This window comes from Prionailurus bengalensis, chromosome D3 (assembly GCF_016509475.1).
Source record: "Prionailurus bengalensis isolate Pbe53 chromosome D3, Fcat_Pben_1.1_paternal_pri, whole genome shotgun sequence".
Classification (NCBI taxonomy): domain Eukaryota; kingdom Metazoa; phylum Chordata; class Mammalia; order Carnivora; family Felidae; genus Prionailurus; species Prionailurus bengalensis.
In genome coordinates, this window is record NC_057356.1 from 56,075,468 (window position 1) to 56,091,631 (window position 16,164).

The following is a 16,164-nucleotide window of genomic DNA, read 5'->3' on the forward strand; positions in this document are numbered from 1 at the left end:
CACTCAATAAAGATTTATCAAGTGAATTTTAAGCATTGAGAAAAAAGGGATAGCAAGCAGGCTGTGGAGGTTCAGAGGAAAGGCACCAAACCCAGCCAATCATAGAGAGTTAGGAAGAATTTCAGAGGAAGACCCACCTAAACCAAGAGCTGATGGGTTATTGCAGATTAGCTAGGCACAGAGAGGGAGAAATCCAAACCAAAAAATAGCATAGACAGAGAAAGAGCAGGGTCCATTAAAGGGAGGCAAAAAGATCAGCTGTGCCTTCTGTTTACCATGCCTGAGAATCAAAACATGTTAGTATATGTGTATATTCATTGAGTGTATGAGAGAGGAAACTTTAGTTTTTAAAAGTTTCAGTATAATAAAAAATCAACTCCACCAACCTATAAAAACCTTTACTATTTAGCCCAAAGTCCTCTAAAGTCTATTGGGCTAAACAACATTTCCATTAACTTTTCTCATTATCTTCTTTTTCCTCAAGTCAAATTTTAATTTTTAAATATTTTTGTATTGTGTGTCTTAACTGTTGGCATTTTCCTAGTACTTTTTAAATGGTTACTGCAGACAGTGGTATGGTTAAGTAGAGAGATGTGAACCTAACCACCTCGCATGAAATTATTACGTACAGAAAAACTGTTGCAGGTTCCAAACACTCAAATGAGAGATCAATATTTGGAAAATGACCTCCTTGTAAACTGAGATTTGAGGTGCATGGGGACAACCTCCTGCAGAATATGGCGGAAGGCAAACTGGTCTGGAGTCCAAATGTCTACGCCATTCACTTTGAGACTCTCAATCTCATCGTTTGTCGAATGGAATCCATAATATCTGTTCTATATTCTTCGTAGGGATTCCCAAAACTGAAAGAGAAACTATATGTGAAATGAGTCACCTAACAGATGGCAGATGGTTGTATTCAGTTTTGCACAAGGTCATCTGCTATTGTGGTTATTTTTATGTTAGCAAATAAACATTTTATACCCCTCCAACAATTACAACAACATCTCGTATGGAAAAATATGCGTGGCAATTTAAATTGGTGAAAGTAAAGCTATACTTTTTAAATACACAGTTTTAAATAGTTTGTGTGTGTGGCATAACTATAGCAAGTGTGTTTACATAGAAATGGTTGTTTGCCTCATTAGCAGGAGGGTAATAACATTATAACCATTTTGTCTCATAGAATGATTGAAGATAGTGGGAAAAGAGGAAATACCATGGCAGAAAGAAGACAGCTGTTTGCAGAGATGAGTAAGTATGGAATTTTTAAGGAACACCACGTAGTTTCCATTGAAGCCTCACAGAAAGACTGGAAATAACCATTTAATCCTTATGGCACTTGTGCTTGTCCTTAAAACCCTAAATTCTTTGTATAAAATGTACATTTAGGCATTTTTGCTTCCTATCAGGTAAGAGTTAAACTAGTCAGTGAATCATCATAATGTATTACTGGAGTGTATGTTTTCTAGGAAGGAAAAAGTTTCGTTGAGCCGAAAGCGTGTATGCCCACACACAGACACGTGATAACCACTATTTAGTGTTGGCATTAATACAGTCCACAAAATTTTAAAGTCTGTGTTCATGCCCCCTCATTATCACAGCATCTGGCATATTGTAGGCACTAGATATAATTCGTGAAACGAATTATTGAATGTCTTAACTGCAATACGATAGCACATGTCCATGTTGGAAAAAAGAGAACTTGACATGGTGGGGGCACCCACCTCAAATTACATTTTATAAAGAAAAAAGTACAATTCCCTTATTGTCTTTTTATCTCTCCTTCCCTGCACAGGGAATAAGGATGAGCAGACATGAGTTGTAAGCCTTTCTCTCTGAGAAGGCTCTAGACAAAATTAGGTTTCCACTGAAGATTGGAACTGATTTGGCAAGAATGAGGGTCGGGAGCAGATAAAGGAAAGTCCCAGATAATAAGATTCATATTTTCCTTTATCATTTCCCAATAATCTGGAGGCACCGAGACCACATCAGAACTAACAAAAAGGAAAGAAAATTAAAATTGATGTGAGAAATCTCAATCATGCTTCTTGCTTTTTTCCCCTTTCAGAGACACATCTGAAGTGCCTGAGAGAATTGCAGCCATGACCTTCCAATTTCCTAGGCCATATTTGGTCCTGTATATTCACTTCTGGCATGGCCGGTCACCTGGAGTTGTGACCTTTGTTGATGCAAATCTAACAGAGGAAGGAACCTAATTATTGCTGCTCATCTACACAAAACGCAAAGCAACACAGGTGTCCTTCCATACCATAGATTCTTAGACTGAAAGTCAGGAGCCACATACATTATGGGCCAGTGGTTTGTCAGAAAAAGAAAACTATGTTAAAATGTAACATAACGAACCGGTAAAGCCTTGGAGGAAAGCTTTGAACATCCTTGTTACATTAAAGATGTACCAGCCAACACACTGCAAGAATCCTAAAAATGTGCTTATTTGATGCTTTTGTAAATACTCATGTAAGTTTAAGTCCCCTGTCACAGTTCCTCCTGGGGCAATTCCTGGCACAAATACATATGTCACAAATGTCTTCCGTGTTAAAGTTGTCTGAATCAAAGGATGATGGACATAAGTTTTGCAGCCACAGAAACAGAAAAGCTCTAAGCTTTTCAAGTGAGAGAGACAGGAACACTGCATTCGTTCCCAAATTGTAACTTTATCTTTTCATAGAAACTTCTGAAGGTTGTCATGCATCGTGCACTTTATTAAATCGTTTTTTTTTTAATTTTTTAAGTTTATTTATTTCTTTTGAGAGAGACAGTGTGAGTGGGGCACGGACAGAGAGAGAGAGAGGGGGAGAAAGAGAACGCCAAGCAGACTCCTCACTGTCAGCGCAGAGCTCCACGCATGACCTGAGCCAAAACCAAGAGTCAGGTGCTTCACTGACTGAGCCACCCAGGCACCCCTTAAGTCATTTTATGAGTTCTCCTGATTAGTGATCAGAATTGTTAAGCAAGCCCACACAAAGATGTATCTTTTTTCCTTGAGTATGCTAAATAATAGACTCAGATGTTGGCCAAAAACAGGTAAACATATCTGACCTTAACAATGCTTTCGTGAGCATTATATTTAGATCAACACTAAGTAGGACATGTCCACAGCAAGATTCTGCCAGATAAGACAACTGGCTGATTTCAAAGGGAAGAATTGATTTCGATAGATAGATTGTCATACAAAAGAGAAAGGTGATCTCACTGAGAATGTGTGAAATAGTTGAAAAATAATATGGGTTACCCCAGCAACTCTCTCTGAGGGACTGCAAAAAAAGACAAGGAAGCTATTAACAGGGAAGACTGACCTCAGGCCTTGGAAAGTAAGTTCCTCCAAGAATCTGTGAGGGAGCTAAAAAAGAAGGAGGAAATTGTAAATCTGGTCACCTGAGTATTTTCTAGAAATAATTATTTTTTAAACAGCAAAAGAAAGTGCCAAAGAGATTTTTGTTTCGGAAATTACAAATGCCAAAGAAAAATTGCATGTGAAGGTGTTAAGGCAGGGAAGACTTAATTCAAGACTATTGCAATGCCGTCAAGACTATCACACGAGAGAAGGGAGATTGAACTCAACTCCCTGGAAGGCAGGAGGGTTTTTAAATGCCAGAGTGAGCTAGTAGCGAGCTACTGCTAAAGTCCTAAAGATTATTCGTGGGGAAGGTGATCAGTTGTGTTTGCCAGTTGTCCCAATTAGGAAGTTAAGCTTCTACCCTCCACAGAGACTGGGAGATCTGCTCCAATGATTACATTTCAAAGGTTTGGTTCCCAGGTCCTTAAGAAAGATATTTCTGGGATGTAAAACTGTCGAGAGGCTAGGAGATTACTTCTCAAAGGGGCAGACAGAGAATTTACAATGAAAAGTTTTCTAAAGTAAATGCTCTAAGAAAAGGAGCTCAGAGGCTTAGAGTCAGGAAGAAGCCTGTCTGAAATTTAGTCAGGCTCAGGGAAATGTTAAGGCATCTTAGCCTTACAAAGGCCAAAGAACAAAGGACATAGCGAACAGAGAACAATAATTGATAAGAACAACTGGTAAGAAATTTAGGCAAATTCAGGTGATTACAGCACATATGCATTAAACATCTACTCTGAGCTCATAACCACAGGCCTCAGAAGCAAAAAGAAATGGCAAAGAAATGAAATTAAGGATAGCATGGACTCACATATAAGCAAAAAAAGACTAGCCTTGTATTTAAAAAAAAAAAAAGCAAAACGAAACACTAACTCTGTGGCCACCAACTTCAATTAAAGAAATTCTAGACAGGTTGCCCTTAATCAAAAATTCCCTTCAGTATAATGCCCTAATTATCAGTTTATTTGGTACCTTAGATTAAAACTAAAAAGACTAGTTAAATGTAAATGTCATCCTCACCTTGGCTTTTCAGCCATCAAATAAGTTTATCAGCTCAAATAAGTTTATCAGATTGGCTTTTAGCAGAATAAATTGTTCTTGGAATTAAATCACCTTCTCTGTTTTTCTGCTCTCAGAGGACATCACTCGGCCTTATATGACACTTACTTATGAACTTGTCAGTCATTGTTGTGAATGCTTCCTAAGGTAGGTTAAGGAAGGTAAACCATAGACCTTTACCTTCAAATCCATTCTCTTTAGATGCTGAATAAATGTTGGTTTAAAAGCCTACAGGGCACAGGATAGGTAGGTTTTAATCAGAGGAGAGTGATTGGAAGACATTCCTTCAGAATAAGGAAGGCTATCTAACAGGATAAGGAAGGGCCTGAGGAGAAATCACAATGATACCACTGGCCTCTGCACAGAGGGGGGATGGAAAATCAAAGGGAGGCAAGTGTAGGTACTTGGAAAACACCCGAATCCTTCAAAGGCAGATAGTTCTTCAGGAAGTGGACTACAAGTCAGCACGTGGCTGATGGGAATGGAACCTACAGCATGATTTTGCAATGCACACTGTGACTTTTAGGAAACTTGATTTCAAAAATTGAAAACAACGACACGAATGAGCCCACTGCTATGAGCCCACCATACACACCACTATAGGCCATGGTGGGTACAGGGACTATTTCCACTTGCTTCTTCATTTCTCTTGCTCTTCAGCCTCTTTAAGATGTTAATACCATGGGTCACCATCCTGGAAATACTCTCTGATGTCACCACCCAAGTCTGGTCTCCTGCTGTTTTTGACCACTGCCGTTCTCTTTTTCTGTCTCTTAGCAGATCCCAGACACCCTGAAGCCAGATCATACCAAAGCTTTGTTCTTGAACAATTCCCTCCATATACAATTTTACTTTCTCTCAAGGCTTCACCTTTATTGTCATGGCTCCCAAGTTTCAAGGAGTCCTTCAAAACCACATCCATGTTCTCCTGAACCATCTTATCCAGAATAGTCAGCATATAAAGTCAGTGTCCCTCCAGCCTTGCTTCCTCACTGTCAAGGCTTCTACTAATGAAACAACTTGAGGTGGGCTCACCATTTATTCCACTAACAGTGCCCATGGCTGTATGCAGAGACTTCTCTTGGAAGAATATTCCCAGTCTTGGGCCAGTTAAGACAAATTGCTACATTTTATGTTTGTTGGTAATTCTGAGAATATATTCCATAGTCAGGAGTTCCATATCTGTATCTCCAACTGCCGCTGATATCTCCACTTGGACATCCACAAGCATCTCAATCCATGTAAGCCCAAAACTGAACTCTTCATTCACGCACCTGCAAACCTATGCCTCCTGTTTGTACCTTGGCTCAGAGAGGGCCTCCCCACCCCACTAAGTGTCCTAAGAGAGAAATTTGACCATTATCCTTGACCCCCTAGCTCCTTTACCTCTCTCTCACTCTCTCTCTACTTCACATACACACACACACACACACACACACACACACACACACACAATCAGCAAGCATGGAAGAGTTCAGACATGGAATCTTCATAGGCTTCATCTTTATTCTGTAAATATTTGTTGAGCAAATTTGAAAAATGAATGAGATATTTAATTATCTTAATGACTTTATAAAAGGCTTTATAATGAGCTATCAAAACATGAAAGGCAAAATATACTTTAATTGTGTGAAACTATTTAGAATGTAATAAAACTAGGGGCACCTGGGTGGCTCAGTCGATTAAGTGTCGGACTTCAGCTCAGGTCGTGATCTCATGGTTCATGGGTTCAAGCCCCATGTCGGGCTCTTGCCGACAGCTCAGAGCCTAGAGTCTGCTTCGGATTCTGTCTCCCTCACTCTCTGCCCTTCCCCCACTCACACTGTGTCTGTCTCTCAAAACAAATAATTACAAAAATTTTAAAAATTATTAGAATGTAATAAAACTAAAGCCAAGAAGTAGGTAAGATAGGCTGGTTGGTTGGTTGGTTGGTTGGTTGGTTGGTTGGTTGGATAAATAGATAGATGGACGAATGGAGGGAAAGAATGTAAGAGGTAGGAGGAAGGAAGAGAGGGAGAGAAGGAGGAAAGGAAGGACAGAGAGGAAGAGCAGAGAAAAATCTTGAAAGGAAGAACAAAAGAAAGGAAAAACAGGATTTGTAGGAGATAACAGTGTGATCAATCAGAATTTCTTAACTGCATCTTTGTTTTTGTCTTTATCACTTTCTTCCAAGTATGACGTGGATATGAGAGATTGGAAGACAAGATACAAGAGCATCAAATTGCCTTAAGTGGATTAGCTTTAAATGTTCATTATGAAAAGTTTCAAATATATAAAGAAGTGGAGACAGTAATATTCATCTCTGCCCTTAATTATTTAGCCCCAGTCCCTTCTGTATAATTATGAAGCAAATCTAAGGTATTATTTAAATGAGTTGAATCTGCATGTTTTAAAGAATTATATCCCAGTGCTACAATAATACAGGGAAAAAGTATCATCCATTTTTTTCAGAAATAGCGAGACCATTGCAAAAAAATTAAAAATAGGGAAATGCTATACTCATTTTTTATTAAGAAGGAAGAATATGGATTCTTGAGAGTCTAGGGTATGAACTTGTAGGTTTTATGATAAGATGGATTCATTTTCAGGTCATGGAAAAAATATAGTGCTAATCCTAGACATTTCAACATGCTAAGAACAAGGATTGCTCTATTGACTTCTTTATACATTTATTCAAATTCTTTTTTATAAAGGAATTAAGTCAGCTAATTTCCCTTTTTAATAAGGCTCCTAGACTGCTAGCTCAGGAAAATACTATAGCATAAAAATGAACCTTAATTCAACAAGATACTGACAAAGTCTCTTATGTTGTGCATGTGTTGGAGATGTGAGTCAGTTTGCCATACAATTAGGTTGATTTATAGGTGGTGTTGTGACCATATCTGCAGGAATAAGCAATGGGTCAATCAACTTGGAAGGCAGCCTCTAGTAGCATACTAGAAGAGTCTATGTGTGGCCCTGTTCAGGTGCTTGGTTTTAACCAATAACTTGGACACAGAAGACCTGCAACTACTCCCAAGGCAAACTACAAACTTATAGACTTTCAAGAAGAGAATACCCATGTAAAACTGAATTAAGTTTCTGGTTTACTGGGGGTGGGACAAATAAATATTTTAAACAAGGGGGATAAGCAGAGCAAGAGCCTGTGCAGCATGTCTCAGCTCAGCGTTTTTGGGTCCCAGAATCCAGATGGATCCTGTGGTTGCCACTTACATGGTCTGTGCAAGGTGCATCCCCTTTGAACTTCAGCCAGGAAGAACTTATACAAATAGGAAACATCTAGAGACCCTCAAACCCCTTCCTGATTCTTGAACAAAAAGAGGGTCAGTTAAGTCCACATCATGATAGGGCAGGGGAGAACAGTCAGTGCACTCCCGTCCCTAAGCATCATCATTACTACATGTAGGAGAGGTGCACCTTTGCCAAATTGCCCCTAGAGCCTCTATGAGAGGGAGGTGCAGAGGAGCTAGTATTTCTGTCCTCAGAGGATAAAGTTTTGGTGGAACTAAGACATTTAATTGTCTGCTGCATCACAGCCCTTTTATACCTGCGGATTATCATTATTCTTAAAGAACTTACGCAACTAATCTATGTCCCTAATGTCTTCTTTTAAAGGATTATTTTCAGATATTGAGACTCTCTTGACTGTTGAGCCAAGCTCAGCATCAGTAAAAGTACATCCTCATCAGGGGAAAAGGCAGATTTAGTGTTCAGGTATTTCTGATAGTCTCTCTGTCTCTGGTTATCCAGAACCCTAGAGAATTAAGTTTCTAAATGAGCCTCTCAGATTTACAGAGGACACAAAACTGGGAAAGCCCTTGGAAATGCCAGTGGCAAAATCAAAATTTTTAAAACTATCAGAACAATTACAAGCATGAGATAAAAATTAAAAGAAACTAACCAGATAAATATGAAGTCCTATCTTCAGCCTCCAAATAAGCATTTAAGTAGAAAATAGAAAAGATGTGATCATATGTAAATACATATGATTTTTTTCAACTTTTTAATGAAAAGAACTAGAGGAACGAGCCATTTATTTTTTAAAATTGCATTCGTGGGGTGCCTGGGTGGCTCAGTCAGTTGAGCGTCCCAGCTCTTGATTTTGGCTCAGGTCATGAACCTGAGGTCTTGGGATCGAGCCCAACATCAGGCTCCGTGTTGAGCATGGAGCCTGCTTAAAATTCTCTCTCTCTCTGTCTGTCTCTCTCTCCTTCTGCCCCTCTCTCCCATTTTCTCTCTCTCTCTCTGTAAAATAAAAAAAAAATTAATTGCATTCATAATTGTCCCTATCAAAACTGGTCATGATTGCTTTCTATATATTCTATACAGAGGAGGCAAATTTGGGTTAATTTTGTATATCTCACTTCAATGAGATGTGAGCCATCCATAGAGCAGAAGGACCAGAATGGATGAAGGTCTCAAAACTCTCTGATGGTAATAGAGAATAATGATAGCAACATCCACGTATTGAAGCCCTATTGTAGGCCTCACTCTGTGATAGACATTGTGCTTGCGATGGTTATGGAGTTGAACGGCTCCAATGTCAAAAGGTCAAGAGGTTATGTCCCCGCCAAACTTTAAACTCCTCAAGGGCAGGGGCTTTTCTACATAGCCTTCAGATGGTAATGAAGATGCTAATCAAGGTGCTTCCCAATGTGTAAATTATCAAGTGGCTAGAAGCAAAGCTTCTGTGTCTCCAGAAGGGAAATCACATCAAGTGGATTGAACTTATCAGGAGGCAAATTAAAGCTCAAATACAAAAAAGAAATTTCTATCACTTATTGTTGCTAAGGAAATGTACAGGAAACCTTTTTAGGAGTCCCACCTGCTAGTAGGTGCTCACTATATACAAGCTTCAGAGGTTACCAGCTGGTAAAGCTGATGCTGTTATCTCCATATACATGAAGAAATCAGAGACCAAGTAAAAACTTGTCAAAGTTCACATAACTGGGAAATGACAGGTTAAGGTTTACTGACTCTAGTCATTTATTTTCACAAGTGATAATCATTCCTGTCATTGGAAATAATCTTCTATGGCCATTGTCTACCTGTCCCGCTCTTGAGAACATTCTCCGTTTAGGAGAATTCCTGCACTGGGTGAGGGTTAAGCCCTCTCTCTTTGGTTCTTCAGGAACTCAGTATCAATGAGCCTGTTTGTCAAGTAATCAACTCTCATAAGAATGAATGTTTAATGATCTGCCTCATAAAACTATAAAGCAATAGGAGTATTGGTATCATTTGTGAATGAATCTAAAGAGATCAGTTTGAATCAAGGGAATGTTGATGCTCTCAGTGCAGGACACGTGCTAATTCATCCCGAGTTTGATTAGAAAAGCACTTAATTGGCCTCCCAATATAATTACTTCTAGGCCAGCTCATTTACTTGCTGCCCTATTATATTTTGAAGCATTCATGTAGCACTTTTACTGGTGAAGTTCAATATATGTCAAAAATAGCTCTCTGCCTTTATATCTGTTATGAACCATAAACAGGGCTTAACGAATGCCAAGTATTGAGAAGCAGAAAAGAACAGACATTTGTTGAAAGTCTGCTTTGTCTTAGACACAGTCTAGAGATGAGCCCATTCAGAGAAGGGTGGGAGGACCACCAGGATCTCTGGTGTGAATGGGACAAAGAGCCCATCTGCAGGGCATTGTGTGGAGACTCGCCCAAGCCGGGCAGAGGTCCTGGATAGAGGGTGGTGGGAAATACCGTTGGGTAGGTGGCATGGGAAGAGCTTGGATTCTGAGCAGAACATTCAGACCTGGTGCTGTGAGCATCAGAAACCATGCTGGATTCTTGAGAGGAAGAGTAGAATGAGGAAAGTAGTTGAAGAATATGGGGAACACGTACTTCTATGTTAGAGAGGAAACGGAAGCTCCGGTATAAAAAAGAGTAGTGGTTGTTTTTAGAAAGTCTCCTGTGAGGTTGACAGGCAGGTTTGCAGGATAGACCCTAGTAATACTAATGAATACTTACACAGCTCGAACTACGTGCCAGGCAGTGCCCTCTGTGCTTAATTATAGTCACTCATATATCCTCATAATTCTGTAAAATAATTAATAGTAGTATCATCACCCCCATCTTCCAAATGAGAAAACTGAGGTTTCTAAAAGCAATTAGTCACACAGCAAAGAGGCCCAGCTTTCAGCGAGTACTCACCTCACAGCCGTATTCTGATGACCAATCACCGCGCATCTAAAATGGTTATTGGATGATAGTGCTGTCATCTTGCTGGTTAAGTCACAGCTTGACTAGATTGTTCTCAGAAGCGGCAGACACCGCAGGGCTGAGGCTGTGTTCCTTGGCCCACAAACATGATTGACAACCTCATCTCCCGTGTTGGATACTTGTGTTCTTTTCCCCTAGTGTTTGAGGGGTATGAGGCCAGACCTTTTCAAGTCTTAAAGTTGTGTTTGTGTTCTAATAAAAGTAAAATCAAATTAAATGAATGGGTTATATCTGTAGTTGCTTTCTTTGTAAATATTATAAATCCCTTTGCACACACATGGCATACCATATGTGTACGTTTCTTCCCCCCACCAGGGGCTCAAGATCTGGATCGTATCCGACTCTCCACCTACAGAACAGCATGCAAGCTTAGGTTTGTGCAGAAGAAATGCAACTGTAAGTATGCCAGTTGTTTGGACTAATTACCCTCATGAATCCTATCGTTTACATTTGTTATAGTTTATTAAAACTGTTTTTCTCCTAAGTGTTGATAAAAAAATATGTTTACACAGCAATAAAAAGAGGACTATGATACACAAAAGGTAGAGAGACTATTCGTAAGTAATTCTGAAGGCTGAATTGCTGCTCTCAACGGCTGAAGTATTGAAATGGATAAGCCTCTAGATGTGTCCAACTTCCTGTCCTTGGAATGGTTTAAATCTGGGTGGATATTTTTCTTCTCTTCTGTAGCCTTGGTAGTGTCGATGCTGTGCCATCAAAATGGCTTCCAAGAACTTTATAAAATATTGAATGTGAAGTCCTCTTTGTATTTGTGTGTCCTTTGCAAGTATGGGAGAATGTTTACAAGCTCCTGGAAAACATAGAATTTTCTTTCTGAAGCTACAAAATTAGCACTTTGTTTCAGAGTATTGACTACATTTGCCTACATCGGACAACAGGAAGAGAAGAGGCAGTAATATTTTAAGAAACGAAGGGACTTGCTTCATCTTTTTCCCAAATTTTAAAATGTCAGCGGCCAGCTAGATCACTAATCACAGCGAGCCCTTTACATCTTCTGCTGCACCGTCGCTTCCATCATATCACACCCCATCCATTTTCTGTTGGAGAGAAAAATCGCCTCATATTTCCTGTACATGAACTTACTCTTTTCTTTTTGTAAACTGTCTGCTGTAAAAATTAATAACTGTTCTTATTTTCTAATTAGTATTGAATGGATTAGAAAAATGAAAACCATAATGTTCCCCTGAGTACATACACAGTTTTGAATAAGTGGCCTAGGGATTACGAACATCGAATGTAGAAACCAGCTGTTTCCACACCTCTACCCTCCCCGAGTCTCCAGCAGGTGTTTCTTGGGGGCCCTGGGCAGGCCAGCCCCAGCCCCAGGCTTCCTGGCTTACAGCAAATTGTTACTAATGGCGTGGGCAATGTGTATTTGGTCTTCAAGTTGCTCATCTACAGCTTATTCCTCAGCCTCAGTGGCTGGACACGGGGCTGAAGTTTGGGGCAGGATGACAAAGGAGTAAAAACAGATCAGCAAAATATCGAAGACATGTTTGACTCCTTTCAGGAAGCTAAACCAATAAAAAAAAAGAAAGTGGGGAGGCAATGAGAAGAACACTGTACACTACAGATGGAGGAAGGAATTTGTAGATGTCCTTGCAGTCCTGGGCACTGATGAGTCTATAAAAGGTCTTTTGAGGACAAGGAAGAGGCTCACATTAAAGAAAAGCTTTTCTCCCCCCACCTCCCCAACCCCACCACCCATATTAAAACACAAGGAAAAATCTCCATGTTTTCGGCAGTGAAAAAGTGATAGAATCCTCCCACGTGATTTCCTCATTACCACTCAATGGTCCTTAAAATAGAAGGGTGAGGAGAAGGAGCAGGGACAAGAATTCTGTCCTCAGAGCTTTGCCAAGCAGAGTTTCCTCAGGTCTTTCAGCAGAGACAGGAAATTGCAAAAAGGCATTACAAAATCATAGGGGTGAACTAAAAAGTAAATAATAAAGAAAAGGAAGGAAGGAAGGAAGGAAGGAAGGAAGGAAGGAGGGTGGGGGAGGGAAAGAGGGAGGGAGAGGGGGATGGGAGGGAAGGAGAGAGAGAAGAAAAAAAGAATCAGTGATTTGACAACCACCCCTGCAGCCAACATCACAAAGGCCCTAACTGGCTCCCGCCACCCTGGGGTGACATTGCTTTCCTGCTGCTCTCAGGTCATGGCCCTTTCTCATTCCTGGGGCATCTCCTTTTCCTCTTCCTATTCTTTTCCGGTCTTCATCCTTATCCTGCATCCAGCATCATGTCATTGTCACATTGATCTCGGGGAAAACAGTGCTAGTCCATCCCTGGGTGGAAATAGAACTTTCATACCTGCCCAGTTGACTCTCAGTGCACCCATTCATTTACCTTTTAATTTAGAAAGCTTATAATGAGCTCCTCCTGTGTGTTCAGCACCATGCTTAGGTGCCCGGGATGAAGCAATGTGAGTAAGACACGCTCTCTGCCTTAAAGTTGCCCCAAGTCTAACTGGGCGGATGGAATTTTAAACAGACTCCTAACTCAGTGTGGAAGTGTAATGGTAGGGATATGTGTGCAGTGTTGTGGGAGCACCAGGGAAGCAGTGCCCTACCTGGGTGTGAGGGCCAGTAAGAGGAGTTCCCTGCAGAGGGAGACATCTAGCCTGATTCTTAAAGAGTTAGTGGACATTACACGGGGAAGTGTTATGCCTGACAAACTTCATCTATTTTAAGATGAGGAAAAAATTACGTTCTATGCAAACTATACAAAACTAAGGCTTAAGGAAGAGAAATGAGCAGGTTTCGGATGCTAAATGAAGCTGCCTTATAAAATCATTTCCACCTTGAGCAGAAGCATTGCATGCACGTACAATATGTGTTTGCTGAGTTTTCCTTCCTGACAATAAATATAACAGTTGTGATCTGGAGGGTCTTGCAAAATGCTAACACAGCTGAGTCTGTTTTATCTTAAAGGTAGAGCCTTCTTTTTAAGATAACCAGGACCTGATGTTTATGTGACATAATATCAGTCAACGTTGAACCTACCCCCCCTTAGAGGAAGGTCATTCTCGTCTGCAATGAAACATAATCCACCATAAATAATTGTACTTTGTAATGGAGTTTTACTCTACAATGAAAGCAATAAGAACAAAAAGTCCAGGTAGTGTGTTTGTAAGTACATTGCTTTATTGGAAATTCTTACATAGCATTTACTTCGTAGAAATCAATGGACTTTGATGGAGAACCGGTTATTTTTCAGTCCAGACCTTATTTAGAGGTAAAATTGATTTTGTACATTAACAAAACTAAACTTATAAACTACATGATAGAGGTGAAAAGCATAAAAACTGACCCTTGTGAAGTCATCGCCTACAAAAAAATATTGTCTGGATATAGACTTTTAAGAGATTTGTTTTCTATCTGATCTCAGATATCAGAAGGGTTAGTTAATTCCCTGTATTTCTGTCCCCCACAGCCCTTGCCTACTCTCTTTATGGTTTCCCATATAGAACACTGATTCCTATTACCGCCATTCATGTTCATTCCCTTTAATACAATTCCTGATGGATGCTGAGAATAACTGGTTCCCAGGATTCTAAAAAGCCTCCATTATAAAAGGCTAGAAAACTGTAGCCTGTGCACTAAATGCAGCCCTAACTTTTGTCTAGACTGTGAAATAGGAGTTTTTACAGATGAATATTTTTAATAATTTTAGAATAGGGAATGCTACTTATAATCCCTGTTAAGCAAAATGTTATCCCTCCCCACAAAAATTCCAGTCTTCTCATTGGCAGACAAGCATTAAAAAAAAATCGCACTCCATTATTATATTTTTAATTTCATCATTGTATAAATTTTTCTCTTATTATATATATGCCATCGTAAAATCTACATAATATTACTATGTAATACAGTAGTGCCCCATTATCCACACACACACAAAAGATATTTACCAACCTCTGTTATAAAAGGAAAATTGTGGGGCACCTGGGTGACTCAGTTGGTTGAGCAGCCGACTTTGGCTCAGATCATAATCTCACAGTTGATGAGTTCAAGCCCCACATCGGGCTCTGTGCTGACAGCTCAGAGCCTGGAGCCTGCTTCAGAGTCTGTGTCTCCCTCTCTCTCTGCCCCTCCACTGCTCGTGCTGTGTGTGTGTGTGCGTGCGTGGCTGTGTGTGTGTGTGTCTCAAAAAAAAAAAACATTAAAAAGAAAAGAAAACAAAAATTGTGAGAAACCATCTTTTCTGTTTTCTTTTTCTCCTTTTTCAAGTTTATTTATTTTTGAGAGAGACAGAGACAGTGCGAGCAGGGGAGGGGTAGAGAGAAAGGGAGAGAGAGAGAATCCTAAGCAGGCTCCACGCTAGCACAGAGCCCAATGCAGGGCTCAAACTCACAAACCATGAGATCATGACCTGAGCCAAAACCGAGAGCTGGACACTTAACTGACTGAGCCACCCAGGCGCCCCCATCTTTTCTTTTTTCAAGCAGAAGATTCTTTATTCCTTCAACTTTCCTCCATGGGATCTATTTTTAAGTCAGCTTCTTTCCCTTACCCTTCATCTTTGCACACTGTCATACCCTCCCTCCCCGTGCCATGACTAGCACATTCCCTAATGGAACAAAGGAATTTGTACCCCTAAAAATTAGGGGGCAGCAAGTTGGCAGTCTTAGTTTCTAGGAGGAATAGGACTGAATGGAGAATATGCATACTATTCCTAATACTGCTTTCTAATCAACAGCCTTCTCTTTAACTTCTGGGTTTCCTAAGAACTTTCCACAAAAATAAATACCCTATATGCCATGTAGGCATAAGGATGTGTGAAATGGCAACATTCTCAGCCTTTGTTTTAAACAAATAACTATTTTCTGCCAGAACATTATTTCCTCGGTCAGCGCTGACATGGTTAATGATCCAGATACCCTGTAATGTCAGCAGATCATTTTTCAGAAATTACTTTGGAGTCAATGGAACGCAGCCTTAAGTTCATGAACAATAAAAGAGAATGAGAGAAATAAATCGGAAATCTCAAATCCCTCCTGTTTAATAGTAGAAACAAAAGTACGGAGGCACTTTCCTTTAGTTCTTCTGGTCACAGTCTGGATTTTCCTTTTGTCACTCATATCAGCTAAAATTTAATTAAAATTTCACTTAAAAGGAAAAGAGGAAAGGTATATATTAGTATCTGAGCTTTCAGAGCTTCTCAAATGTCTTCCCTCTAATAAAAGAAACATTTTTATAAGTATTCTTCATCCGGTTATAATTAAAAAAAATTTTTTTTCAACGTTTATTTTATTTTTGGGACAGAGACAGAGCATGAACGGGGGAGGGGCAGAGAGAGAGGGAGACACAGAATCGGAAACAGGCTCCAGGCTCTGAGCCATCAGCCCAGAGCCTGACGCGGGGCTCGAACTCACGGACCGCGAGATCGTGACCTGGCTGAAGTCGGACGCTTAACCAACTGTGCCACCCTGGCGCCCCCATCCGGTTATAATTTAAAGTTAGAACACATGCTTTGCCTTTAATAGCTCTAAA

The 16,164-nt window shown here is 40.0% G+C and overlaps 1 protein-coding gene across 25 annotated transcripts in view; it reads left to right on the forward strand.

Annotated features, from left to right (window-relative positions):
- Positions 1 to 16,164, forward strand: part of DTNA (dystrobrevin alpha) — a 259,746-nt gene that overhangs the window by 130,645 nt on the left and 112,937 nt on the right. For all 25 annotated transcript variants that reach the window (XR_006293973.1, XM_043558574.1, XM_043558573.1 and 22 more), the window contains exons 3-4: positions 1,187 to 1,254; positions 10,967 to 11,047. Coding sequence is in view for 24 of the 25 variants with exons in the window: in XM_043558574.1 (XP_043414509.1) it covers positions 1,188 to 1,254; positions 10,967 to 11,047 (148 nt within the window). In the remaining variant the exon portion in view is untranslated. The remainder of the gene's footprint in view (positions 1 to 1,186; positions 1,255 to 10,966; positions 11,048 to 16,164) is intronic.